Source organism: Oncorhynchus clarkii, chromosome 21 (assembly GCF_045791955.1).
Source record: "Oncorhynchus clarkii lewisi isolate Uvic-CL-2024 chromosome 21, UVic_Ocla_1.0, whole genome shotgun sequence".
In the NCBI taxonomy this organism is placed as follows: domain Eukaryota; kingdom Metazoa; phylum Chordata; class Actinopteri; order Salmoniformes; family Salmonidae; genus Oncorhynchus; species Oncorhynchus clarkii.
This window is the reverse complement of record NC_092167.1, coordinates 43,901,565-43,928,678: the sequence shown is the minus strand read 5'-3', so window position 1 is coordinate 43,928,678 and position 27,114 is coordinate 43,901,565. Positions and strand designations below refer to the sequence as shown.

General features: G+C 46.5%; 1 protein-coding gene across 3 annotated transcripts in view; it reads right to left on the bottom strand.

The window, feature by feature from the left end:
- Window positions 1-1,974: 1,974 nt before the first annotated feature.
- Window positions 1,975-27,114, bottom strand: part of LOC139379085 (actin filament-associated protein 1-like) — a 149,306-nt gene continuing 124,166 nt past the window's right edge. The window contains exons 7-18 of one of the 3 annotated variants that reach the window (XM_071121882.1): window positions 26,274-26,351; window positions 24,541-24,622; window positions 20,503-20,655; window positions 20,030-20,241; window positions 19,637-19,782; window positions 18,848-18,962; window positions 17,827-18,093; window positions 9,836-9,959; window positions 6,934-7,098; window positions 6,417-6,607; window positions 4,821-4,988; window positions 3,933-4,125 (exon numbers count right to left, since the gene is read on the bottom strand). In XM_071121882.1, the coding sequence (XP_070977983.1) occupies window positions 4,099-4,125; window positions 4,821-4,988; window positions 6,417-6,607; window positions 6,934-7,098; window positions 9,836-9,959; window positions 17,827-18,093; window positions 18,848-18,962; window positions 19,637-19,782; window positions 20,030-20,241; window positions 20,503-20,655; window positions 24,541-24,622; window positions 26,274-26,351 (1,728 nt within the window). In that variant the 3' untranslated portion in view covers window positions 3,933-4,098. Of the gene's footprint in view, window positions 4,126-4,820; window positions 4,989-6,416; window positions 6,608-6,933; window positions 7,099-9,835; window positions 9,960-17,826; window positions 18,094-18,847; window positions 18,963-19,636; window positions 19,783-20,029; window positions 20,242-20,502; window positions 20,656-24,540; window positions 24,623-26,273; window positions 26,352-27,114 lie in introns of all 3 variants that reach the window. The other 2 variants (XM_071121881.1, XM_071121880.1) reach the window with 2 other exon arrangements.

The window sequence follows — 27,114 nt, the reverse complement described above, 5'->3', positions numbered from 1 at the left end:
CCTCACCTGTTAACCACAGAGTTGTGGGAAGGTGATAGCTGGTGGGGGTAATGTTTTGGGGTACACCTGCCTGTGAACACCAGTGGTTATGGAATATCAGGCACTTAGTTTTTAATAGAACATGCCTATATTAAACTAAGCACCTAAGTTTGCCCCATTACCACAGTTCAGAAATTGCACAGGGGAACCCCACCCCTACTTCTCATGCCCTTCTGCCTGCACCTGCCAGCCAATCATCCCTTCACGTCTTCCTTGGTTCAATCCCACAACCCTTATCCTTACGCCACAGACTCCTTCAACACAATATGCACTTCTCTTTGTTTGTTTGACGTTGATAGTTGCAGAAATGTACACTAAAACAAGAGATGAGGCTCAAACCGACAACCGCTTGATAGCAAGGCAGGTATCAAACCCCAAAGCCACCAACTCCTTCACGGTTGAAACACCTATCTTTGACATCGACAATTGAAGAAACTAAAGAGCAAGAGATGAAGAGCTAACCCACGACCTCTTGGCTACATTGCAGGGATTTAACCCCAGCGGCATGAACCTTTTCTCATTTGGAAAATATCTGTACTCCGACCTCTCTCCTACGTGGCCTGGAAACCGATAAGTGGTCGAGGAGTGTGTCAATTCGTTAGTAGGCAAACAGAAGACTGTTCTCCCCTCCTCGATTGCCTAGTTTTAGCGAGGAAGCCCAAGTGTGTCAACCGGAGTTCATTTGCAGAAGAGTTTTGAAATCTGCCACGCCACCTTTGAATCAGCTGTTGTTCATTTAAAAACATGCTACTTACCTGTTAATTTATAACATCTTGCACAACTAGCTAAATGTGTTTTCACTTTATACATTTATTTTAAGGTTCAACCCTGTAAACATCATTTGCCTGATGACGCGCGATTGCACAACGAGAGTCATTTCAAATAAGCACATTCTCATCCACTTTCCATCTCCTCGATTACCTTTGACCTTTTTCAAGAGGATGCAGGAGTTGAACAAATTAAATTGCTAAAAGGCCGTTGCCCGTGCTGCACAAATGTGTGCCGGTGCAATGATCGGTAAACTGCTCTGACAGCTGATGCGTAATTGATAACGTGGTTGTCATCCTCCATTGCTTCAGACCCATCCAGATGAATCCGATCAAATGAGACAGTCCCCAGCAGATCTAAAAAAAAGCTACAGCATTATTGGGTTTATTCCTGCCTTGATGGGACTAGCATGTTGTTGTTTCATCAGCTAGCAGTTAGCACGTTTTGATTGACTGTTTTCTTATATAACGTGAGAACCACAAGTATCGGGACAGTGAACATTTGTTGTTGTTGTTTTGGCGCTGTACTCCAAATTCACTTGGAATCTGGTCCCATATTCCTAGCACAATTAATGTGGACCCTACCATGATTACTTATAATCCTGAATGAAACGTGAATAACGAGTGAGAAAGTTAGAGGCATAAATATCATACCCCCAAAAATACTAGATTAATGCGGTAGCATCCACATTAATGTAGAAGTGTTTAAAAGCATATATTCTTATTTACAATAAAAGTGACAATACATTATCTACCATTCAAAATAATCTGAAACACAACCAAAACAGTTTATAGAGTCACAAGTTTGATGTAATCATTGTGTGCTAGGAATATGGGACCAAATACTACTTTTTTTGCTACTTTAATACACATAAGTAAATTTGTTCCCTAAAATGGGCGGACTCCGTACAACAAGTGCTGTCATTTCTAAACAGTTCCCCCGACATGGATGAAAATACCCTCAAATTAAAGCCGAGTCTGCACTTTAACATCTGTCATTGTATCACTTCAAATCCAAAGTGCTGGAGTACAGAGCCAAAACAACAACAAATGGCACTGTCCCAATACTATTTCTGTCAATGCTTTGTTTTTTGAGAACATACAGATGAATAACATTTTCATGGAGTTCTGAGCTTCATTTTCAATAAACACAAGGCCTGAGAAAGGGAACATTTGTAAAGAGGTTTATTACTTTTTATATACAGCCGTTCGTCACCGAGTTGGCGACTGTCAATAGAAGTACAATGGAGTAGAAAAGTCTAAGGTGCAAAACAAACAATGTTGTTGTTTCTCCCCTACTCCCTTTACCCAAAACACCCAACCCCTCCCCTCTCTCCCCCCTCCACTCTTTTGTTGTTTCTCCCCTACTCCCTTTACCCAATACACCCCCCCCCCTCCTCCTCCCATCCTGTCCCCTCCCAAAAAGCGTTGTACAGGTAAAATGGGTTCACATGTTCTGAGTGACATCATCTCTCTCTCTCTGCCCATTTCAGATTTGAAGTTGTTTAAACAGAAAAGAGAGGGATCCAAAATGGACCAGATGCGTAACTCTTTCTCCTCTCCCTGTAAACCTTTCTCCTCATCTCTCCCTCATCTTGTGGTGAAGAGCTAGCTCTAACTCGCAGCCTAGTTGGACTTTGGCCGGGATCCAATCCGATCGCAAGTTATGGACATTGAGGCTTTTTAAGGCAATGTTCCCATTCACGATAAACGCTGCATATGTCGACTCAATTGCCTTTAAAACACCACAATGCATTTAGCCCGCGATGGGAATGAACCCCAACCTCAATCTGAATGAATAGAGAGGCAAAGAGGGATACAAACATGTACACTGATAACTTGAAAACAGCTGTTGGCGGCCATTTTTGTTACGCACAGCCTCATATTCCAACTAGGCCAATAAATGCACCATAAACCAGACGTTTTAAAGGTAAACGTGCCTTTGAGTAAAAATAGTAAAAACTTAGCTTGCTTGCAGTAGTACATCAACATGCTACGTCTCACCACTACAAAGCACCGTGGTTAGATTACACTGAGCAGTGTGGATATGGGAATATTTTGCAGTGTACTGTAGATGTGGTAAAAACATTACCAAAAACAGCATTAGAAATACATTACATAAACGTGTCTGTGGTGTGTGTGTGTGTGTGTGTGTCTATGTGTGTGTGTGATGTGTGTGTGTGTGTGTGATGTGTGTATGAGCTGAAACGTGTTGCTAGAGTAGCAGCTGGAAGTTCAAGAATCCACAACCAGATTACAGTCTCTGGTTGAAGCAGAGAACACACAGTATTTCTGACCATACAGGCCTCTATTTCTAACAGTGTATTAATGATGGGGTTGGAATGTGCCTCAAGACATTTTAAAACACACACACACACAAACGAATGCATACATACATACATAAACTAACACACACACACACACACACACACAGAGTGAGACCAGACCACAGGGTTACAGTGCACCAGTGGCATGATTAAAAGAGCTGGACCGAGGCTCCTGGATGTAGAAGTGTAAATACAAGAGGCTACATTACTTGAGGTTGAGGACTTTTCCAACGCCAGTGGCCAAACTCACCAGAACACCGCCACGCCTTAGTCTGACCCGCACTTTACCGAGTGGCACATTCCAAAGGCCCACTCCCAGGCATCAACCACTAAGGACTAGGAGTACTGTAGGTGTATTGATAGTTTGATGATTTGAAAATCATCTGGATTGCCTAACAGTGATACTAACGGCTGGATCCAGATGCTGTGGACATTAGTGGCACAGTGCAGTTCCTGTTCTAAAGAGAGGGAGCTATACAATACAACAAGCATTAAATATTATCAACATAAATAATCACAAGGATGCTAGTATTTACCTAAGAAACATTTACAAATAAATATGCACTTGATTTTGGAACCCCACGAGTTGTAGAAACCTGATTGTTTTATGTGATGGAGAAACAGGCAACTGAGAGACTGTATGAAAGGGGATGACTGCAAAACAAAAACGAACAAAAAAACACAAGATTGGGCGATACAAAAGCACACGACAGAGTAGTTGAAATATGACATGGTATTACACAATGGTACGCTAGAAAAAGACTGCTAGTTCTTTATGTCCAGGAAATAAAGTAGACAAAAAAAAAAACCCAGCATCGTCTTGATCGTCTCTCTGTTTGGCTATGCTTGTAGTGTACTCCTCTTCAGCCTTCTTCCCCATACGAACTAATTTAAATAAATATATAAACGCATTAAAATAAAATAGAAAGCTAATAAGATAGGACTGTTGTGAACAGAGTTGTTGCTCATGTGCCAGTCTTCATCTCCCATTCCTGCAACAAAGGGAGCATTGAGTGAGTTATAAATATATACATGCAAATACGACAGTTACACGCAAATTCAGTGCAGTCACTAGACTGGGATGGGATGTGTGGCAATGGATGTGTGTCAGATGTGTGGTAATACAGGTGAATGAGTGCAGAGGATGTTTTGAGTGTTATTTTTTAATTTATTTTACCTTTATTTAACTAGGCAAGTCAGTTAAGAACAAATTCTTATTTTCAATGACGGCCTAGAAACAGTGGGTTAACTGCCTGTTCAGGAGCAGAACGACAGAGTTGTACCTTGTCAGCTTGGGGATATGAACTTGCAACCTTCAGGTTACTAGTCCAACGCTCTAACCACTAGGCTACCCTGCCACCGTGTGTGTGTGTGTGTGTGTGTGTGTGTGTGTGTGTGTGTGTGTGTGTGTGTGTGTGTGTGTGTGTGTGTGTGTGTGTGTGTGTGTGTGTGTGTGTGTGTGTGTGTGTGTGTGTGTGTGTGTGTGTGTGTGTGTGTGTCAGAAGAGGCTGGTAGGAGAATTGGCTCATTGTAACGGCTGGAATGGAATGGGGTGTTGTTTGATGTGTTTGATACCGTTCCATTCATTCTAATCCGTTCCAGAAATTACAATGAGCCCCTTCTCCAATAGCTCCTCCCACCAGCCTCCCACCAGCCTCCACTGGTGTTCTCCGTAACTCTGTCCCACCTTAGCCTTCTTGAGGACATGGCCGCGGACGGCCGAGGGTTTCTGATTGGTCGTTCTGCGGAGGAGGGAGGCACTGTTGACGGGCAGAGTAGAACAGCTCTCTGTGTCGCTGGTGTCACAGCTGGAGATGGGAGAGTTCTCTAGGGTACGCCTCAGCAACACTGGGGACTGGACACACAGATACGCACCATTCAGAGTCAGCAGCAACATTTGCAACAGCCTGTTTCTTTTTTAAAATTTTTTTTATAATTTTTTTTATTTTTCCCCTTTTTCTACCCAATTTCGTAGTATCCAATTGTTGTAGTAGCTACTATCTTGTCTCATCGCTACAACTCCCGTACGGGCTCGGGAGAGACGAAGGTTGAAAGTCATGCGTCCTCCGATACACAACCAACCAAGCCGCTGCTTCTTTAACACAGCGCACATCCAACCCGGAAGCCAGCCGCACCAATGCGCCGGAGGAAACACCGTGCACCTGGCCACCTTGGCTAGCGTACACTGCGCCCAGCCCGCCACAGGAGTCGCTGGTGCGCGATGAGACAAGGACACCCCTACCGACCAAGCCCTCCCTAACCCGGGCGACGCTAGGCCAATTGTGCGTCGCCCCACGGACCTCCCGGTCGCGGCCGGTTACGACAGAGCCTGGGCGCGAACCCAGGACTCTGATGGCACAGCTGGCGCTGCAGTACAGCGCCCTTAACCACTGCGCCACCCGGGAGGCCCCTCAACAGCCTGTTTCTCATGAGTATGTTGGGCGTATTGACACAGTGAAGAGACTATAAATGACTGTAATCAAGCTGGACACAGTGAAGAGATTGTAACTAATTTATCAAACTGGACACAGTGAAGAGACTATAAATGACTGTAATCAAGCTGGACACAGTGAAGAGGCTATAAATGACTGTAATCAAGCTGGACACAGTGAAGCGATTATAACTAATTTATCAAGCTGGACACAGTGAAGAGACTATAAATGACTGTAATCAAGCTGGACACAGTGAAGAGACTATAACTAACTTATCAAGCTGGACACAGTGAAGAGACTATAACTAACTTATCAAGCTGGACACAGTGAAGAGACTATAACTAACTTATCAAGCTGGACACAGTGAAGAGATTATAACTAATTTATCAAGCTGGACACAGTGAAGAGACTATAAATGACTGATATCAAGCTGGACAGAGTGAAGAGACTAAACATGACTGTTATCAAGCTGGACACAGTGAAGAGACTATAAATGTAGGTCAATTATCTTTTCTGCACAGGTTTGATTTAGTTTTAGTCATTTCAATTGAGTTTTTTTCTAGGCTAATTTACAGAGGAACAAAAATGCTTTTGTCTGTTCACTTTTCAAGAGAAGGAAGCCATTGTACAGTACTGAGACTCAGCCATGGGTCATAGACATGGTAGAGACAGCCAGAACAGGACTTAATGATTCCTCTCTAGGTTTCTTCCTAGGTATCTGCCTTCCAGGGAGTTTTTTCTAGCCACTGGGATTCTGCCTCCGCATTGCTTGCTCTTTGGTGTTTTAGTCTGGGCTTCTGTAAGGCACTTTGTGACAACTGCTGATGTAAAAAAAGATTCATAAAATAAACCTGTGGGCTGGAGGTGCCAGACTTGGGCTCGATGGTGAGTCCCAGAGTGACTCCTCCGTTCAGGGCCTTCTTCAGACTCTCCTTGACCTCTGTCATCTCCAGCTCCAGGCTCACCCGCTCGTCCTCCTTCAGCTTACACTCGTCCTCCACCTTTTTCAGCCGCTCCGCCAGGGACCCAGCGGAGCGCTTAGCTGCGTGAAGGAGGAAAGGTAGAGGAAGGAGGTTTTAGAATGGGTCACAGCACTACCATACCATTTCTCAGTATCTATCTTACCTTGATTTGTAGTTTATTGAGAAGCCAGTCAGGAAAAGAACATCTGACTCCCATCTCTCCACCTCCAAACCCTTCTTCCATCCTGCACCCCTCAATCCTAAACCTAACCCTCCCATCCATAACTCCACTAAACACCACTCACTACTAACCCTCCCATCATCTCCATCTTACACTACTTTCACTCCCACCTCTCCCTGTCTGTGTGTGTGTGTGTGTGTGTGTGTGTGTGTGTGTGTGTCGTACCGGTGCTGGCCTCCATGGCGGTGCGCAGGTCTTTCCTGTCCTTCTTCAGCTGCGTCAGACGGTTCCTGATGTCCTGCTTTCTGTTGATTAGCTCCTCCTCTTTAGCCTGCAGCATCTTGGCGTCCGCCTCCACACGGTTCTTACCGTACTTATACTGCTCTGCACCTACAGGACAGAGAGGAGAGAGGAGTTATATACACACTACATGACCAAAAGGACGTGGACACCTGCTTGTTGAACATCTCATTCCAAAATCATGGGCATTAGTATGGAGTTTGTCCCCCCGTTGCGGCTAGAACAGCCTCCACTCTTCTGGGAAGGCTTTCCACTGGATGTTGGAACATTGCTGCGGGGACTTGCTTCCATTCAACCACAAGAGCATTAGTGAGGTCGGAAACTGATGTTGCGCGATTAGGACTGGCTCGCAGTCGGCATTCCAATTCATCCCAAAGGTGTCCGATGAGGTTAAGGTCAGGGCTCTGTGCAAGTCAGTCAAGTTCTTCCACACCAATTTTGACAAACCATTTCTGTATGGACCTTGATTTGTCCACAGGGGGCATTGTCATGCTGAAACAGGAAAGGGCCTTTTCCCCCAAACTGTTGCCAGAAAGTTGGAAGCACAGAAATGCACTAGGCGGTCCCGTTCTTTGAGTTTGCGTGGCCTACAACTTCACGGCTGAGCCATTGTTGCTCATCTAGAATGTGATTTTATGCTGTAGCATTAAGATTTCCCTTCACTGGAACTAAGGGGCCCAAACCATGAAAAACAGCCCCAGACCATTATTCCTCCTCCACCAAACTTTACAGTTGGCACTATGCATTGGGGCAGGTAGCATTCTCCTGGCATCCACCATACCCAAATTCATCCGTCAGACTGCCAGATGGTGAAGCGTTATGCAGAGATTTACACCACTCCAGCCGACATTTGGCATGGTGCATGGTGATCTTAGGATTGTGTGCGGCTGCTTAGCCATGGAAACCCATTTCATGAAGCTCCCGACGAACAGTTATTGTGCAGACATTGCTTCCAGAGGCAGTTTGGAACTCGGTAGTGAGTGTTGTAACCGAGGACAGACGGTTTATACGCTCTACGCACTTCAGCACTCAGTGGTCCCATTCTGTGAGCTTATGTGGCCTACCACTTCACGGCTGAGCCGTTGTTGCTCCTAGACGATTCCACTTCACAATAACAGCACTTACATTTGACCGGGGCAGCTCTAGCAGGGAAGTAATTTGCCGAACTTGTTGGAAAGGTGGTATCCTATGACAGTGCCACGTAGAAAGTCACTGAGCTCTTTAGTACGGGCCATTCTACTTCCAATGTTTGTCTATGGAGATTGCAGGGCTGTGTGCTCAATTTTTATACACCTGTCAGCAACGGTTGTGGCTGAAATAGCCGAATCCACTCATTTGAAGGGCTGTCCACATACTTCTGTATATATAGTGTACCTTCACACCATTAAACCAAAAGTGTGGGGAAAGTGTGGGGAAATGGGCAATGGAAGGGGAGGAGAGAAGGGGAGAAGGAGGGATTAGGGGGAGAATAAAATCAGAGGAGGTGAGGAATGGAAGGAAATAACAGGGGATGAGAGGAATGGGAGAACAAGGGATGAGAGGAATGATGAAGAGAGAACAGGGGATGAGAGGAATGGGAAGGGAGAACAGGGGATGAGAGGAATGGAAGGGGAGAACAGGAGATGAGGAATGGGAGCGGAGAACAGGGGATGAGAGGAATGGGAGGGGAGAACAGGGGATGAGAGGAATGGGAGGGGAGAACAGGGGATGAGAGGAATGGGAGGGGAGAACAGGGGATGAGAGGAATGGGAAGGGAGAACAGGGGATGAGAGGAATGGGAAGGGAGAATAGGGGATGAGAGGAATGGGAGGGGAGAACAGGGGATGATAGGGGAGAACAGGAGGAGGGAGAGGAGAAAGAACCGACCAATGGTTCAACCAATGAACCAACCAATGCTCATCAGAGTTCATAAACTGACCAGAAACCCAGTGAACCCAAACCTCAGCCCAGAAATACCTGTTAATGACCCAGAAGAGGGTAGGGTCCAACCCTGCTGGAAAATAATAACCTGAATAAGAAGCCACAGAGGCCACTGGAGCCTCTCCACACCACCAATGACCACTGTGTGTGTGTGTGTGTGTGTGTGTGTGTGTGGGCGCGCTCCTCACTAGAGCATTAGCCTTTACGAAGGACTGTATACTCATTCAAACCACCACTTGACATCTTCAACCATCGATACACCGATAAGGGCCTATTTTAGCTTGAGATGAAACAAGGATTGTGTAACAGACACTGAATCCAAAATGTCTTGAGAAAGCGGGTTCAAAACGGTCGTAGATCAAGCATTACTGAATAGACACAGCCCTCCATCATACAGATTAGCCCCACCAGTGACCACTCTGTCCCCTGGCCAAATATGTGCCAGTTCATGCAGCTATTTGAATGAATGTTGGTTTGGTCTGGATATGTAGTGACAGTCATCCACAAGGTTGGGTTTTTACCACGGATGCTTTCTAAGAAACTGTAGTAGCTCCACCCAAAATATGTCTGCTCCTGCTGCTTCACCTACTGTCAGTTGGGAATTCCGGCATTTTCCGGGTTATTGTGGTGTTTCAGTTTTCCTAGAAAGCGATCAGTGGTGTGTTTGACTGAAGAGTGGGGAGCCAGACTTCGTGTCTACTAAGACCAGGCTACTGCTGTATATCACAGCCAGTGGCTGGTATAACGATGACTGGAAGTGACAGGCTAGCACTAGATGAATTAACATGCCAGTACTGGGTGTCATGATTTGCAGACTCTAATGTACTCATGGGAATGTGTCTCTATTGCACACACACACACACACACACACACACACACACACACACACACACACACACACACTTACTGGAGTTGTTGCGTTTCACAGATGCTGTTCCATTGGATGTTCCATTGGTCTTCTTGGCCTGGTTCTTGTCCACCTTCTGTTTAGACGCTGTCCCATTGGTCACTGGGACCTTTTTTCCCTTCAGCTGATTGGTTGAGAAGGAGGAACAGAGAACATCTATTCATAATCTGGTTGAAATGCACAGTCTTAAAACTGCTAAGTATAATTTGCACATATAATGAAAACCATGAAGTGAACAGACAGTTAAAATGGCTACAAAAACCACTTCAATAAAAATCCACAATGTCCACTAAACTCCCCAGGTGGATATGATCATGAGAACGTCTCTGTGCACAGCTGTACAAACACATTTTAAGTTAAACATAACACAGTAATCCCAGCGTTGGGCTAAACCAGTCCTACTGTACTGTATTACCCCTGCAGTGTGTGTGTGACTGTGTGTCTGATGACAATGAAAGGTTCATCTGAGGACGGGCGCACACACACACACACACACACACACACACACACACAAGCTCGGCTGGGAAACAGCAATTCTACAACACCATGTGATGCCTAATGTGTGTAACAGTGCTGGGTGCCACGTTCAGTACATGTCAGGTTCCTGTAGACCAGGGGCATCAACGTCATACCATGGAGGGCCTAGTGTCTGCTGCTTTCAGCTTTTTCCTTTCAATTAAGACCTAGACAACCAGGTGAGGAGAGCTTCTTACTAATCAATGACCTTAATTAATCAATCAAGTACAAGGGAGGAGCCGAAAACCAGCAGACACTCTGCCCTCCGTGGAATGAGTTGGACACGTGCTGTAATGTCTTTACAAATATAAAATAATGACATAATATGGAGGTGATGGTCAGTGTAAAGGCAAGGAGTAGTGTGAACATACTGAGGACACACACACACACACACACACACACACACACACACACACACACACTGCTCTGAGAGATACGCAGCCTAAGCCACTGCAGCTATTTGACCCCCCCTACTTCTCTCAGTTAATATCAAGGCCTCTAGCTAAGGTTTGCTAAAGAGTGCATGGTCAACGACCCTAACTCCCATACACTCAAAACTGGAAATTTTACGAGGGGCTCAATACGCTTGTAACACCATTCCTCTGCATAGCCATGTTTTTAATCACATTACTAAGAGACACACTACAGTAGGACTAAGCCAGCAGGGATTTTGAGGATGATGTCTGGAAACCTAGATTCTGGGTGGCCAGTATCAACACCATTATATTAAAACAAAGCATGTCTCTGCAGGAATAACACATGAACCAAGAATTGAGACTCAAATTACATTATTTAATCCTTCTCCAATCCTCTCCTCTCTACATACAGTATCTCTGTCCAATCCCCTCCTCTCTACATACAGTATCTCTGTCCAATCCCCTCCTCTCTACATACAGTATCTCTGTCCAATCCCCTCCTCTCTACATACAGTATCTCTGTCCAATCCCCTCCTCTCTACATACAGTATCTCTGTCCAATCCCCTCCTCTCTACATACAGTATCCCTGTCCAATCCCCTCCTCTCTACATACAGTATCTCTGTCCAATCCCCTCCTCTCTACATACAGTATCCCTGTCCAATCCCCTCCTCTCTACATACAGTATCCCTGTCCAATCCCCTCCTCTCTACATACAGTATCTCTGTCCAATCCCCTCCTCTCTACATACAGTATCTCTGTCCAATCCCCTCACATACAGTATCTCTGTCCAATCCCCTCCTCTCTACATACAGTATCTCTGTCCAATCCCCTCCTCTCTACATACAGTATCCCTGTCCAATCCCCTCCTCTCTACATACAGTATCTCTGTCCAATCCCCTCCTCTCTACATACAGTATCTCTGTCCAATCCCCTCCTCTCTACATACAGTATCTCTGTCCAATCCCCTCCTCTCTACATACAGTATCTCTGTCCAATCCCCTCCTCTCTACATACAGTATCCCTGTCCAATCCCCTCCTCTAGACATACAGTATCTCTGTCCAATCCCCTCCTCTCTACATACAGTATCTCTGTCCAATCCCCTCCTCTCTACATACAGTATCTCTGTCCAATCCCCTCCTCTAGACATACAGTATCCCTGTCCAATCCCCTCCTCTCTACATACAGTATCTCTGTCCAATCCCCTCCTCTCTACATACAGTATCCCTGTCCAATCCCCTCCTCTCTACATACAGTATCTCTGTCCAATCCCCTCCTCTCTACATACAGTATCTCTGTCCAATCCCCTCCTCTCTACATACAGTATCTCTGTCCAATCCCCTCCTCTCTACATACAGTATCTCTGTCCAATCCCCTCCTCTCTACATACAGTATCCCTGTCCAATCCCCTCCTCTAGACATACAGTATCTCTGTCCAATCCCCTCCTCTCTACATACAGTATCTCTGTCCAATCCCCTCCTCTCTACATACAGTATCTCTGTCCAATCCCCTCCTCTAGACATACAGTATCCCTGTCCAATCCCCTCCTCTCTACATACAGTATCTCTGTCCAATCCCCTCCTCTCTACATACAGTATCCCTGTCCAATCCCCTCCTCTCTACATACAGTATCTCTGTCCAATCCCCTCCTCTCTACATACAGTATCTCTGTCCAATCCCCTCCTCTCTACATACAGTATCTCTGTCCAATCCCCTCCTCTCTACATACAGTATCTCTGTCCAATCCCCTCCTCTCTACATACAGTATCTCTGTCCAATCCCCTCCTCTAGACATACAGTATCTCTGTCCAATCCCCTCCTCTCTACATACAGTATCCCTGTCCAATCCCCTCCTCTAGACATACAGTATCTCTGTCCAATCCCCTCCTCTAGACATACAGTATCTCTGTCCAATCCCCTCCTCTCTACATACAGTATCCCTGTCCAATCCCCTCCTCTCTACATACAGTATCCCTGTCCAATCCCCTCCTCTCTACATACAGTATCCCTGTCCAATCCCCTCCTCTCTACATACAGTATCCCTGTCCAATCCCCTCCTCTAGACATACAGTATCTCTGTCCAATCCCCTCCTCTAGACATACAGTATCCCTGTCCAATCCCCTCCTCTCTACATACAGTATCTCTGTCCAATCCCCTCCTCTAGACATACAGTATCTCTGTCCAATCCCCTCCTCTCTACATACAGTATCTCTGTCCAATCCCCTCCTCTAGACATACAGTATCTCTGTCCAATCCCCTCCTCTCTACAAACAGTATCTCTGTCCAATCCCCTCCTTCTCTACATACAGTATCTCTGTCCAATCCCCTCTCTACATACAGTATCTCTGTCCAATCCCCTCCTTCTCTACATACAGTATCTCTGTCCAATCCCCTCCTCTCTACATACAGTATCCCTGTCCAATCCCCTCCTCTCTACATACAGTATCCCTGTCCAATCCCCTCCTCTAGACATACAGTATCTCTGTCCAATCCCCTCCTCTCTACATACAGTATCTCTGTCCAATCCCCTCCTCTAGACATACAGTATCTTTGTCCAATCCCCTCCTCTAGACGTACAGTATCTCTGTCCAATCCCCTCCTCTAGACATACAGTATCCCTGTCCAATCCCCTCCTCTCTACATACAGTATCTCTGTCCAATCCCCTCCTCTCTACATACAGTATCTCTGTCCAATCCCCTCCTCTCTACATACAGTATCCCTGTCCAATCCCCTCCTCTCTACATACAGTATCCCTGTCCAATCCCCTCCTCTCTACATACAGTATCTCTGTCCAATCCCCTCCTCTCTACATACAGTATCCCTGTCCAATCCCCTCCTCTCTACATACAGTATCTCTGTCCAATCCCCTCCTCTCTACATACAGTATCTCTGTCCAATCCCCTCCTCTCTACATACAGTATCTCTGTCCAATCCCCTCCTCTAGACATACAGTATCTCTGTCCAATCCCCTCCTCTCTACATACAGTATCTCTGTCCAATCCCCTCCTCTCTACATACAGTATCTCTGTCCAATCCCCTCCTCTCTACATACAGTATCCCTGTCCAATCCCCTCCTCTCTACATACAGTATCCCTGTCCAATCCCCTCCTCTCTACATACAGTATCCCTGTCCAATCCCCTCCTCTCTACATACAGTATCCCTGTCCAATCCCCTCCTCTAGACATACAGTATCTCTGTCCAATCCCCTCCTCTAGACATACAGTATCCCTGTCCAATCCCCTCCTCTCTACATACAGTATCTCTGTCCAATCCCCTCCTCTAGACATACAGTATCTCTGTCCAATCCCCTCCTCTAGACATACAGTATCCCTGTCCAATCCCCTCCTCTCTACATACAGTATCTCTGTCCAATCCCCTCCTCTCTACATACAGTATCTCTGTCCAATCCCCTCCTCTCTACATACAGTATCCCTGTCCAATCCCCTCCTCTCTACATACAGTATCCCTGTCCAATCCCCTCCTCTCTACATACAGTATCTCTGTCCAATCCCCTCCTCTCTACATACAGTATCCCTGTCCAATCCCCTCCTCTCTACATACAGTATCTCTGTCCAATCCCCTCCTCTCTACATACAGTATCTCTGTCCAATCCCCTCCTCTCTACATACAGTATCTCTGTCCAATCCCCTCCTCTAGACATACAGTATCTCTGTCCAATCCCCTCCTCTCTACATACAGTATCTCTGTCCAATCCCCTCCTCTCTACATACAGTATCTCTGTCCAATCCCCTCCTCTCTACATACAGTATCCCTGTCCAATCCCCTCCTCTCTACATACAGTATCTCTGTCCAATCCCCTCCTCTCTACATACAGTATCCCTGTCCAATCCCCTCCTCTCTACATACAGTATCTCTGTCCAATCCCCTCCTCTAGACATACAGTATCTCTGTCCAATCCCCTCCTCTCTACATACAGTATATCTGTTCAATCCCCTCCTCTCTACATACAGTATCTCTGTCCAATCCCCTCCTCTCTACATACAGTATCTCTGTCCAATCCCCTCCTCTCTACATACAGTATCTCTGTCCAATCCCCTCCTCTCTACATACAGTATCTCTGTCCAATCCCCTCCTCTCTACATACAGTATCCCTGTCCAATCCCCTCCTCTCTACATACAGTATCTCTGTCCAATCCCCTCCTCTCTACATACAGTATCTCTGTCCAATCCCCTCCTCTCTACATACAGTATCTCTGTCCAATCCCCTCCTCTCTACATACAGTATCTCTGTCCAATCCCCTCCTCTCTACATACAGTATCTCTGTCCAATCCCCTCCTCTACATACAGTATCTCTGTCCAATCCCCTCCTCTCTACATACAGTATCTCTGTCCAATCCCCTCCTCTCTACATACAGTATCTCTGTCCAATCCCCTCCTCTCTACATACAGTATCTCTGTCCAATCCCCTCCTCTCTACATACAGTATCTCTGTCCAATCCCCTCCTCTCTACATACAGTATCTCTGTCCAATCCCCTCCTCTCTACATACAGTATCTCTGTCCAATCCCCTCCTCTCTACATACAGTATCTCTGTCCAATCCCCTCCTCTCTACATACAGTATCTCTGTCCAATCCCCTCCTCTCTACATACAGTATCTCTGTTCAATCCCCTCCTCTCTACATACAGTATCTCTGTCCAATCCCCTCCTCTCTACATACAGTATCTCTGTCCAATCCCCTCCTCTCTACATACAGTATCCCTGTCCAATCCCCTCCTCTAGACATACAGTATCTCTGTCCAATCCTCTCCTCTCTACATACAGTATCTCTGTCCAATCCCCTCCTCTCTACATACAGTATCTCTGTCCAATCCCCTCCTCTCTACAAACAGTATCTCTGTCCAATCCCCTCCTCTCTACAAACAGTATCTCTGTCCAATCCCCTCCTCTCTACATACAGTATCTCTGTCCAATCCCCTCCTCTCTACATACAGTATCTCTGTTCAATCCCCTCCTCTCTACATACAGTATCTCTGTCCAATCCCCTCCTCTCTACATACAGTATCTCTGTCCAATCCCCTCCTCTCTACATACAGTATCTCTGTCCAATCCCCTCCTCTCTACATACAGTATCTCTGTCCAATCCCCTCCTCTCTACATACAGTATCTCTGTCCAATCCCCTCCTCTCTACATACAGTATCTCTGTCCAATCCCCTCCTCTCTACATACAGTATCTCTGTTCAATCCCCTCCTCTCTACATACAGTATCTCTGTCCAATCCCCTCCTCTCTACATACAGTATCTCTGTCCAATCCCCTCCTCTCTACATACAGTATCTCTGTCCAATCCCCTCCTCTCTATACAGTATCTCTGTCCAATCCCCTCCTCTCTACATACAGTATCTCTGTCCAATCCCCTCCTCTAGACATACAGTATCTCTGTCCAATCCCCTCCTCTCTACATACAGTATCTCTGTCCAATCCCCTCCTCTCTACATACAGTATCTCTGTCCAATCCCCTCCTCTCTACATACAGTATCTCTGTCCAATCCTCCCTCCTCTCTGTATCCCCTCCTCTCATACAGTATCTCTGTCCAATCCCCTCCTCTCTACATACAGTATCCCTGTCCAATCCCCTCCTCTCTACATACAGTATCTCTGTCCAATCCCCTCCTCTCTACATACAGTATCTCTGTCCAATCCCCTCCTCTCTACATACAGTATCTCTGTCCAATCCCCTCCTCTCTACATACAGTATCTCTGTCCAATCCCCTCCTCTCTACATACAGTATCCCTGTCCAATCCCCTCCTCTCTACATACAGTATCTCTGTCCAATCCCCTCCTCTCTACATACAGTATCTCTGTCCAATCCCCTCCTCTCTACATACAGTATCTCTGTCCAATCCCCTCCTTCTCTACATACAGTATCTCTGTCCAATCCCCTCCTCTCTACATACAGTATCCCTGTCCAATCCCCTCCTCTCTACATACAGTATCCCTGTCCAATCCCCTCCTCTAGACATACAGTATCTCTGTCCAATCCCCTCCTCTCTACATACAGTATCTCTGTCCAATCCCCTCCTCTAGACATACAGTATCTCTGTCCAATCCCCTCCTCTCTACATACAGTATCTCTGTCCAATCCCCTCCTCTAGACATACAGTATCTCTGTCCAATCCCCTCCTCTCTACATACAGTATCTCTGTCCAATCCCCTCCTCTCTACATACAGTATCCCTGTCCAATCCCCTCCTTCTCTACATACAGTATCCCTGTCCAATCCCCTCCTCTCTACGTACAGTATCTCTGTCCAATCCCCTCCTCTCTACGTACAGTATCTCTGTCCAATCCCCTCCTCTCTACATACAGTATCTCTGTCCAATCCCCTCCTCTCTACATACAGTATCCCTGTCCAATCCCCTCCTGCTCTACATACAGTATCCCTGTCCAATCCCCTCCTCTCTACATACAGTATCTCTGTCCAATCCCCTACTCTCTACGTACAGTATCTCTGTCCAATCCCCTCCTCTCTACATACAGTATCTCTGTCCAATCCCCTCCTCTCTACATACAGTATCTCTGTCCAATCCCCTCATCTAGACATACAGTATCTCTGTCCAATCCCCTCCTCTCTACATACAGTATCTCTGTCCAATCCCCTCCTTCTCTACATACAGTATCTCTGTCCAATCCCCTCCTCTCTACATACAGTATCCCTGTCCAATCCCCTCCTCTCTACATACAGTATCTCTGTCCAATCCCCTCCTTTAGACATACAGTATCCCTGTCCAATCCCCTCCTCTCTATATACAGTATCCCTATCACCTCTCAATTAGCAAATAATTGCTCTCTGTTTTAATTCATATTTAGTTAAAGGGAGAGTTCACGCCAAAATCACAAAGTTATTCGATGGAATTTAGATGGTGTCATTGGCATTTGGGTCTATACAAGAAATGTCACAAGGGTCCCAACATCTTTTAGGTATGAAAATGTTTGATAAACGTTGACTTTGAAGTGAACTATCCATTTGATATGAAAGAGAAGAGTTCAGTGTTAGGGTAGCATAAATGTTAGGAAAGCAGTGCGTTAGTCACCTGAGCAACGGCTTTAGTGTTAGTGTTAGCCGAGGAAGCGGAGGAAGAGGAGAGGAGTTTGGATTTGACAGGGCCAGGGGTTTTGTAGTGGCTGGAGGAAGAGGAGGAGGAGGATGATGCCAGACGACTGGGCTTGGGGGAGTAGCGGGCAGCCAGCTTGGGCGAAGGCATGTTCTCATACAGGTCGGGGTCAGTGTTCTCATACAACACCTCCTCTCTCAGACGTCGCCCTCCGGTGGCAGGGCTGGAGTACAGCGCCTCAGGGTCCTTACGATAGAGGAAGGTATGCAAAGAGGAGAGGAGAGAAGGGGAGAGGAGAGAAGGGGAGAGGAGAGAAGGGGAGAGGAGAGGAGAGAAGAGGAGAGGAGAGAAGGGGAGAGGAGAGAAGGGGAGAGGAGAGAAGAGGAGAGAAGGGGAGAGGAGAGAAGGGGAGAGGAGAGAAGAGAAGGGGAGAGGAGAGAAGGGGAGAGAAGGGGAGAGGAGAGAAGGGGAGAGGAGAGAAGAGGAGAGAAGGGGAGAGGAGAGAAGGGGAGAGGAGAGAAGGGGAGAGAAGAGGAGAGGAGAGAAGGGGAGAGGAGAGGAGAGAAGGGGAGAGGAGAGGAGAGAAGGGGAGAGAAAGAAAATGATAAGAGAGAAGGGGAGATGAAAATGTGAAACAGAGTGAACAAAGGAGCCAGCAAATGAGACGATAAAAGGGGGGAGGAGAAGAGAAAAAGAAGAGAGGACACCAAAGGGTTGATGTTGTTGTTACAGACCAGTGAGTTGGGGCAGGGGAACGTACTTGAAAGTTGCACAATAATTGAATTAGAGGGATGAGCATGGGAAAGAGGGAGCGAGAGAGGATGAGAAACAGAAAGATGTCCCTGATGCAAGCCATCACAATGCAGCATCCAGACAGGAGATGGAGAGATACTGCTTCCATTTGTTTTATATATAGATATTTTGTTTGTTTTCTCTCTCTGTCTGTCTGTGTGTCTGTGTGTGTGTGTGTGTGTGTGTGTGTGTGTGTGTGTGTGTTTACCGTTCCATTGATGGGCACATCATCATAGTGCAGTGCCATTCCAGAGGGACATGCGTAACTGTTGGCAGGGTTGTCCAGATAAGGGTTGGGAGATACAGCACGTTTACTAGTGAAGCTGAGGAGGACACTGTGAGTTACTATACACGTGACAACACAAGGACAAATGACACCTTCCCCTCATAATCCTAGTCATCTATAGAAATGTAGAGCCCTATTGGGAATAAGGAGAGAATTTGCCTTTAAGGACCCTTATAGCTGTTGTCTCATAGTGTCCCCATCATACAAATAACAGACCAATCATGTTGTAGTCCAGTTGATATTGAAACTCTTCATCCAGCCCTTCGCTAAGTGTGTTGTGTTTTGTTTGTGTGGGCAGGACTGGACTGCACACAGTGCTCTGGTGAAAACAATGCTGGTAAGAGAGTGACTCACATCCTCTGAGGGAAAACATTGATCCAGAGTCGTGCATTCCTAACTGAACAGGGGCTGAGGGGTTTTTCAAAACCTCATAGTGGACACATACCATCATGCACCCGCCCCATCTGTCATACAACGCTTGCCTTTTTGGTGGATTTCAAAACACGTGCACACACGACCACCATACCCACCACCCCATCTTTAAGAAAATATAGATATTTACTTTTTACTTTTTTACACCAGATATAAACATACGAATAACAACTTACAGACAAACACAAACAACGACTACATCTCATCAGCCCAGAACTGCATGCTCACAGCCCATCTGGAAAACAAAATGACCCCTATGTGTGTGTGTGTGTGTCTCACCAGAAGGACTGCTTGGCCAGCTGGATAACGTTTGCGGTAGTCTCTACATCTATGTAATCGTAATGTAAGGCAGCAGGGTCTGTGATAGAGCCTGTTTCAGCTAGCAGCATCCCCAGCCACCGACCCATGACCTCTGAGGAGGACGCCTGGAGAGAACAGGAGGGTTTAGAGAGAGATCCAGCACTATTTTATATCACATTCAAACTATCACATGACCACAAAGCTACTCACTAGCTAGTTAGTGCATTTGATGGTGTGGGAAGATGCCCCTTGGGCGCTGATTTAAGGTCAGATCTGATGATTTGAACATGAAGGTTCAGATTTGGAGTGGTGGGTAAGCTGATCCCAGATCTGAATCTATGACCAACTTCCACCCATTGACCACCAACCTACCTCCAGTACAGCCACCTCCTGTCCGTTGCGGAGCAGGCGGAAGGCGAAGGGGTGTTTGGAGTCCAGTCCGGGGCTGACCTCGCAGCCTCTGAGGGGCAGGCTGGCCGTGTGGGTCTTCAGATCAGTACGGTCCTTATGAAGCAGCAGCTGGTTGTCCTTCAGACGACACCAACGCTCACGCCAGCGGTTATTGGACAGCACGTTCAGGTAGCCTGTCAATCAGACAAGACGGACCAGTTAGGATAAAGGGGTGGGGTAAAGTGACCAATGGTGAAACAGCAGACCAGGAAATGGGTCAATAGCTGCAGTTCTGGTTGTTGTAAGTCAAGACATGTCCCCGTACATTCTACATAGAAACAACAACAATGTATTGGAACACATTTTAACAGAGCACCTATACGACCAATCCACCCTTGATATAGGTTGTCCTCTACACCCCAGATGTGACCTCTAACCCCTAACAGGTGTCTTACCACAGGTGGGTATGTCCTCCTCGGCTGAAGAGGTCTGTTCGTCAGTGGACGGCTTCTTCTTGCCTAAGCCAATGATCTTAGTGATCTTCTTCCCCGCCCCTTTACTCAGAGTGCCTCCCTTCTGACTCTTCTGAGAGTCCTTCTTCCCTTTACCTGAGGGAGAGAGAGAGACAGTTGGCGAGGGAGACAGAGAGAGAGAGGAGGGGAGAGAGAGAGAGGAGGGGAGAGAGGGAGAGAGAGAGAGAGAGAGAGAGAGAGAGAGAGAGAGAGAGAGAGAGAGAGAGAGAGAGAGAGGAAGGTATAGAGTGAGAGGGGGAGACAGAGGAGGGGAGAGAGAGAGAGAGAGAGAGAGAGGAAGGTATAGAGTGAGAGAGAGAGACAGAGAGAAAATACAGAAATACAATGCCAGAGAGCTAGACCATCACAGTACTGTAATCTTTAACAATTCAACTATGATCACAGTACCTGATAAGACTGTAATAGACAAGCATACATTTTAATATTTTGGTCAGAAAGTAGGCCTACTACCCAAAGAGACCCATGGACACAATGACAGTGAACATTATCCTGGAAATACTGTGGTCTAAACCAGGCCTTAAAGGCTGTCTCTGTGTGTCTGAAGATACAATCTGCTGGTCCCTGTTGTTTGGATTGGAGAGGAGAGAGACACAGGAGAGACACACAGGAGAGAGACACAGGAGAGAGACAGAGGAGAGAGACAGAGGAGAGAGACAGAGGAGAGAGAGACACGGGAGAGAGACAGAGGAGAGACACAGGAGAGAGACACAGGAGAGAGACACAGGAGAGAGACAGAGGAGACACAGGAGAGAGACAGAGGAGAGAGACACAGGAGACACAGGAGAGAGACAGAGGAGAGAGACACAGGAGAGAGACACAGGAGAGAGACACAGGAGAGAGACAGAGGAGAGAGACAGAGAGACAGAGGAAACACAGGAGAGAGACAGACAGAGGAGGGAGACAGAGGAGGGAGACAGAGGAGGGAGACACAGGAGAGAGACACAGGAGAGAGACACAGGAGAGAGACACAGGAGAGAGACAGGAAGGAGAGAGACAGGACAGAAGGTTTCTGAGGCAGTGGTTCAAAATTCCCCACGAATGATGTCTTCATAGTGAGACATCTGATGCTCTGAGTCTGAAGTGCTTCTGCACACTGACACACACACACACACACACACACACACACACACAGACACACACACACACACACACACACACACACACACAGACCTTCGCTGCATCAATCAGTACTCAGATCCAGTTACCATGATAGAGATGATATCTGCCATGGCGACGACTTCATTACATATGTGGCCATTTGTTCCCAAACACGGCTATTGTTTCTCCAGCCACACACACACACACACACAGCAGGCCCCGGGCCTAAGGTAGGAAACCAGACACACAGATGTGAAAGAGCTTCACTTTTTAAAAGGATGATTAATATAATGTGTTCTTCTTTTTTTCGGAGAAAGACTGGGGGAAAACTCTCTGATCAGGTTAATTTGATTCCACTGAATCAAGGCCGTTAGTTACCAGCCATGGAAGGAATGTGGATGATTAAGCTGAAAAAGAGGGTTTGGAGACTCGTTTTTCCCCTCAGAAAGAGCTGGGGTGAAATGGTGTGAGAAGGGCGGGTGTGTGGTCGTCATTTAGCCTGAAGATGCAGGACGAGAGATATGGGGTGATGTCATCAGCCACTGGTGACATACAATATGGACTGAGAGGATTGGAGCAGAGTAAACAATATGGACTGAGAGGATTGGAGCAGTGTAAACAATATGGACTGAGAGGATTGGAGCAGAGTAAACAATATGGACTGAGAGGATTGGAGCAGTGTAAACAATATGGACTGAGAGGATTGGAGCAGAGTAAACAATATGGACTGAGAGGATTGGAGCAGAGTAAACAATATGGACTGAGAGGATTGGAGCAGAGTAAACAATATGGACTGAGAGGATTGGAGCAGTGTAAACAATATGGACTGAGAGGATTGGAGCAGAGTAAACAATATGGACTGAGAGGATTGGAGCAGTGTAAACAATATGGACTGAGAGGATTGGAGCAGAGTAAACAATATGGACTGAGAGGATTGGAGCAGAGTAAACAATATGGACTGAGAGGATTGGAGCAGAGTAAACAATATGGACTGAAAGGATTGGAGCAGAGTAAACAATATGGACTGAGAGGATTGGAGCAGAGTAAACAATATGGACTGAGAGGATTGGAGCAGAGTAAATAATATGGACTGAGAGGATTGGAGCAGTGTAAACAATATGGACTGAGAGGATTGGAGCAGTGTAAACAATATGGACTGAGAGGATTGGAGCAGAGTAAACAATGTGGACTGAGAGGATTGGAGCAGTGTAAACAATATGGACTGAGAGGATTGGAGCAGTGTAAACAATATGGACTGAGAGGATTGGAGCAGAGTAAACAATATGGACTGAGAGGATTGGAGCAGAGTAAACAATATGGACTGAGAGGATTGGAGCAGTGTAAACAATATGGACTGAGAGGATTGGAGCAGAGTAAACAATGTGGACTGAGAGGATTGGAGCAGAGTAAATAATATGGACTGAGAGGATTGGAGCAGTGTAAACAATATGGACTGAGAGGATTGGAGCAGTGTAAACAATATGGACTGAGAGGATTGGAGCAGTGTAAACAATATGGACTGAGAGGATTGGAGCAGAGTAAACAATATGGACTGAGAGGATTGGAGCAGAGTAAACAATATGGACTGAGAGGATTGGAGCAGTGTAAACAATATGGACTGAGAGGATTGGAGCAGTGTAAACAATATGGACTGAGAGGATTGGAGCAGAGTAAACAATATGGACTGAGAGGATTGGAGCAGAGTAAACAATATGGACTGAGAGGATTGGAGCAGAGTAAACAATGTGGACTGAGAGGATTGGAGCAGTGTAAACAATATGGACTGAGAGGATTGGAGCAGAGTAAACAATATGGACTGAGAGGATTGGAGCAGAGTAAACAATATGGAGTGAGAGGATTGGAGCAGAGTAAACAATGTGGACTGAGAGGATTGGAGCAGAGTAAACAATATGGACTGAGAGGATTGGAGCAGAGTAAACAATATGGAGTGAGAGGATTGGAGCAGAGTAAACAATGTGGACTGAGAGGATTGGAGCAGTGTAAACAATATGGACTGAGAGGATTGGAGCAGAGTAAACAATGTGGAGTGAGAGGATTGGAGCAGAGTAAACAATATGGAGTGAGAGGATTGGAGCAGAGTAAACAATGTGGACTGAGAGGATTGGAGCAGTGTAAACAATATGGCAGATATTCAACCTGGTCTATCAGATGGCAAAGTGGAGCTGTATCATACTAACCTATCCTCTTAGTTCTACATGAAGGGTGTATGGGGTAGAGGCTAGGGGTCCCTTTGGAATTGGGCATAAAATAGTTGGAGATCGACAGTAGGGGAACAAAAGTGGTTGTCAAACTGCATTACCCCTCCAATCCTCCAGAGGGGGATATCATTAACTAATTAGAGGGAATGCAAAAAATGCCTGAATTTACAGCAAACTGTCAAAACACATCAGTCAGAGATCCCCCAATTGAGCTCATTTGGAGGAAAAAGGTGCCCATATTTCAACAACAATCATTGTTTCCCCCAGCTGTTATAGACAAACTATTAGACACACATGTCTATCAATCAGAGCTGAGTTAGCAATCCCCTACAGGACAAGAATTTACTGCTGTTGGGTAACAACGCACTTTACACACACACACACACACACACACACACACACACACACACACACACACACACACACACACACACACACACACACACACACACACACACACACACACACACACACACACAGAGACAGAGCGAGTGAGAGAGAGAGATTGAGGGAGAGAGAGACTGAGGGAGAGAGAGATGGAGGGAGGGAGAGAGAGATGGAGGGAGAGAGAGACAGAGAGAGAGATGGAGGGAGAGAGAGACAGAGAGCGTTCTCAGTGTTCCAGACCCCTCCCCGGTTTCACCTTGGTCCTTACAGTCGGTGACGGTGTGTCCGTTCTCATTGGGCGGCTCTCCGTCTGAGCTCGGCCTATCACACAACACCTTCTGGAATGGAAAAGGTTGTACACAGTTAAGATTTCAGAGCATTAGAACTGTCAGCAGGACAGACAAACACACACAACCATACATAAACACACACACTGTACACACAGAGAATCTTGGAGAGCATCTGCAACATGTTATGTGTGAATAATTAGACTAGGCTTCTATGTACGGTGCCAGCTAGGGAGCGGTTTGTCATAAAACCCCTCCTGCGCTGCCTCATTTTCCACCACTGTACACACACACACACACACACACACACACACACACACACACACACACACACACACACACACACACACACACACACACACACACACACACACACAGTACAGTAAGGGTCCAACATATCCAGTAACTTATGAAATCCAATAACACACCCTCTCCCCTGACCTCCCTGTACACACTGTGCCACAGCTGCAATTCACTGCTATCTGGCACAACAATTACAGCTTTTACTGCATTGTGCTGCCCTGGTATCCTATTGTGCTGCCCTGGTATCCTATTGTGCTGCCCTGGTATCCTATTGTGCTGCCCTGGTATCCTATTGTGCTGCCCTGGTATCCTATTGTCCTGTACTGGTATCCTAATGTGCTGCCCTGGTATCCTATTGTGCTGCACTGGTATCATATTGTGCTGCCCTGGTATCATATTGTGCTGCCCTGGTATCATATTGTGCTGCCCTGGTATCATATTGTGCTGCCCTGGTATCATATTGTGCTGCCCTGGTATCCTATTGTGCTGCCCTGGTATCCTATTGTGCTGCTCTGGTATCCCATTGTGCTGCCCTGGTATCCTAATGTGCTGCCCCGGTATCCTAATGTGCTGCCCTGGTATCCCATTGTGCTGCCCTGGTATCCCATTCTGCTGCCCTGGTATCCCATTCTGCTGCCCTGGTATCCCATTCTGCTGCCCTGGTATCCCATTCTGCTGCCCTGGTATCCCATTGTGCTGCCCTGGTATCCCATTGTGCTGCCCTGGTATCCTAATGTGCTGCCCTGGTATCCTATTGTGCTGCCCTGGTATCCTAATGTGCTGCCCTGGTATCCTATTGTGCTGCCCTGGTATCCTAATGTGCTGCCCTGGTATCCTATTGTGCTGTACTGGTATCCTAATGTGCTGCCCTGGTATCATATTGTGCTGTACTGGTATCCTAATGTGCTGCCCTGGTATCATATTGTGCTGTACTGGTATCCTAATGTGCTGCCCTGGTATCCTATTGTGCTGTACTGGTATCCTAATGTGCTGCCCTGGTATCCTATTGTGCTGTACTGGTATCCTAATGTGCTGCCCTGGTATCCTATTGTGCTGCCCTGGTATCCTATTGTGCTGCCCTGGTATCCTATTGTGCTGCCCTGGTATCCTGCCTGCTTTTAGGGCACAGAGAGAGAGGGGAGGGTACAGGGGCCCATATGGCAACATATAGAAATCTCCTCCTCCAGTTGTCCTTGGTGAGAAATTACAGTAGCTGTGTGTGTGTGTGTGTGTGTGTCTGTGTGTGTGTGTGTGTCTGTGTGTGTGTGCGTGTGTGTGTCCTTACCTTCATGCTGATGTGTTTGTATACATGTGTGCGTTTTGAGTGTTTATGAGTGTGTGACTTGCCGGTGTGTGTAAGTGTGTGTTCATGTGCCTGAGCTGGTGTTCTGTTCCTTACCTTCTCCAGGTCGGGCTTGTGCACAGGAGACCCTGCTACATCTGAGTCACAGCCATTACTGCACACCTCCCTCATCACCTGGAGGAAGAGCAAACACAAAGGAGGATTCTAGGACAGGACTGTTCATGTTCAACTGGCTACGATGCATCAGTTACATCCAGCAAGACTGACGTCTTGAAGAAGCCATGTCAACATCTTTAAAGTCCAGAATGTGTTTCCGACACTACATCCCCCTTCCCTGTGTTAAAGGTATTAGATCACAGAACAGAATACAGCACTTACTGCAAGACTGACAGAAAGACTGACAGGAACAAGGCAACAGGTATACAGATTAGTGTACACTGCTTGACCCATATGGCTCTGGTCAAAAGAAGTGCAATGTACAGTATAGGGAATAGGGGGCCACTTGGGACACAGACCTGCTGTCGTGTAACACACCCATTCAAAGTGACTGACATATCTAGGGATGTCCACACTCTGCATGGGGACGTGGACGGGCTGCCAGTTTGGATTCACATGACTTGGCAGGACCTCCAATCTGGCAAACCGTCAACACCAGAACCCCCACTGTATTGAGTCGGGTACCATTGACACAGTGAATGAATGATTGATGATGCTAAGCTAGGCTAACCAGCCAGGGGTGACTTGAGGACTACTGTGGAGACAGGCAGTCAGGACACACACACACACACACATAACCAACCCTCAAATACACACACACAAACAGACCACCAAAAACAGCCAATACCCATCTGTATAATATTTTTTTAAAGTGTGTGAGATTTTAAACATTTAGTTCATACCTTAACAGAGATTTCATAGAGACTGAGTCTTAACAGTG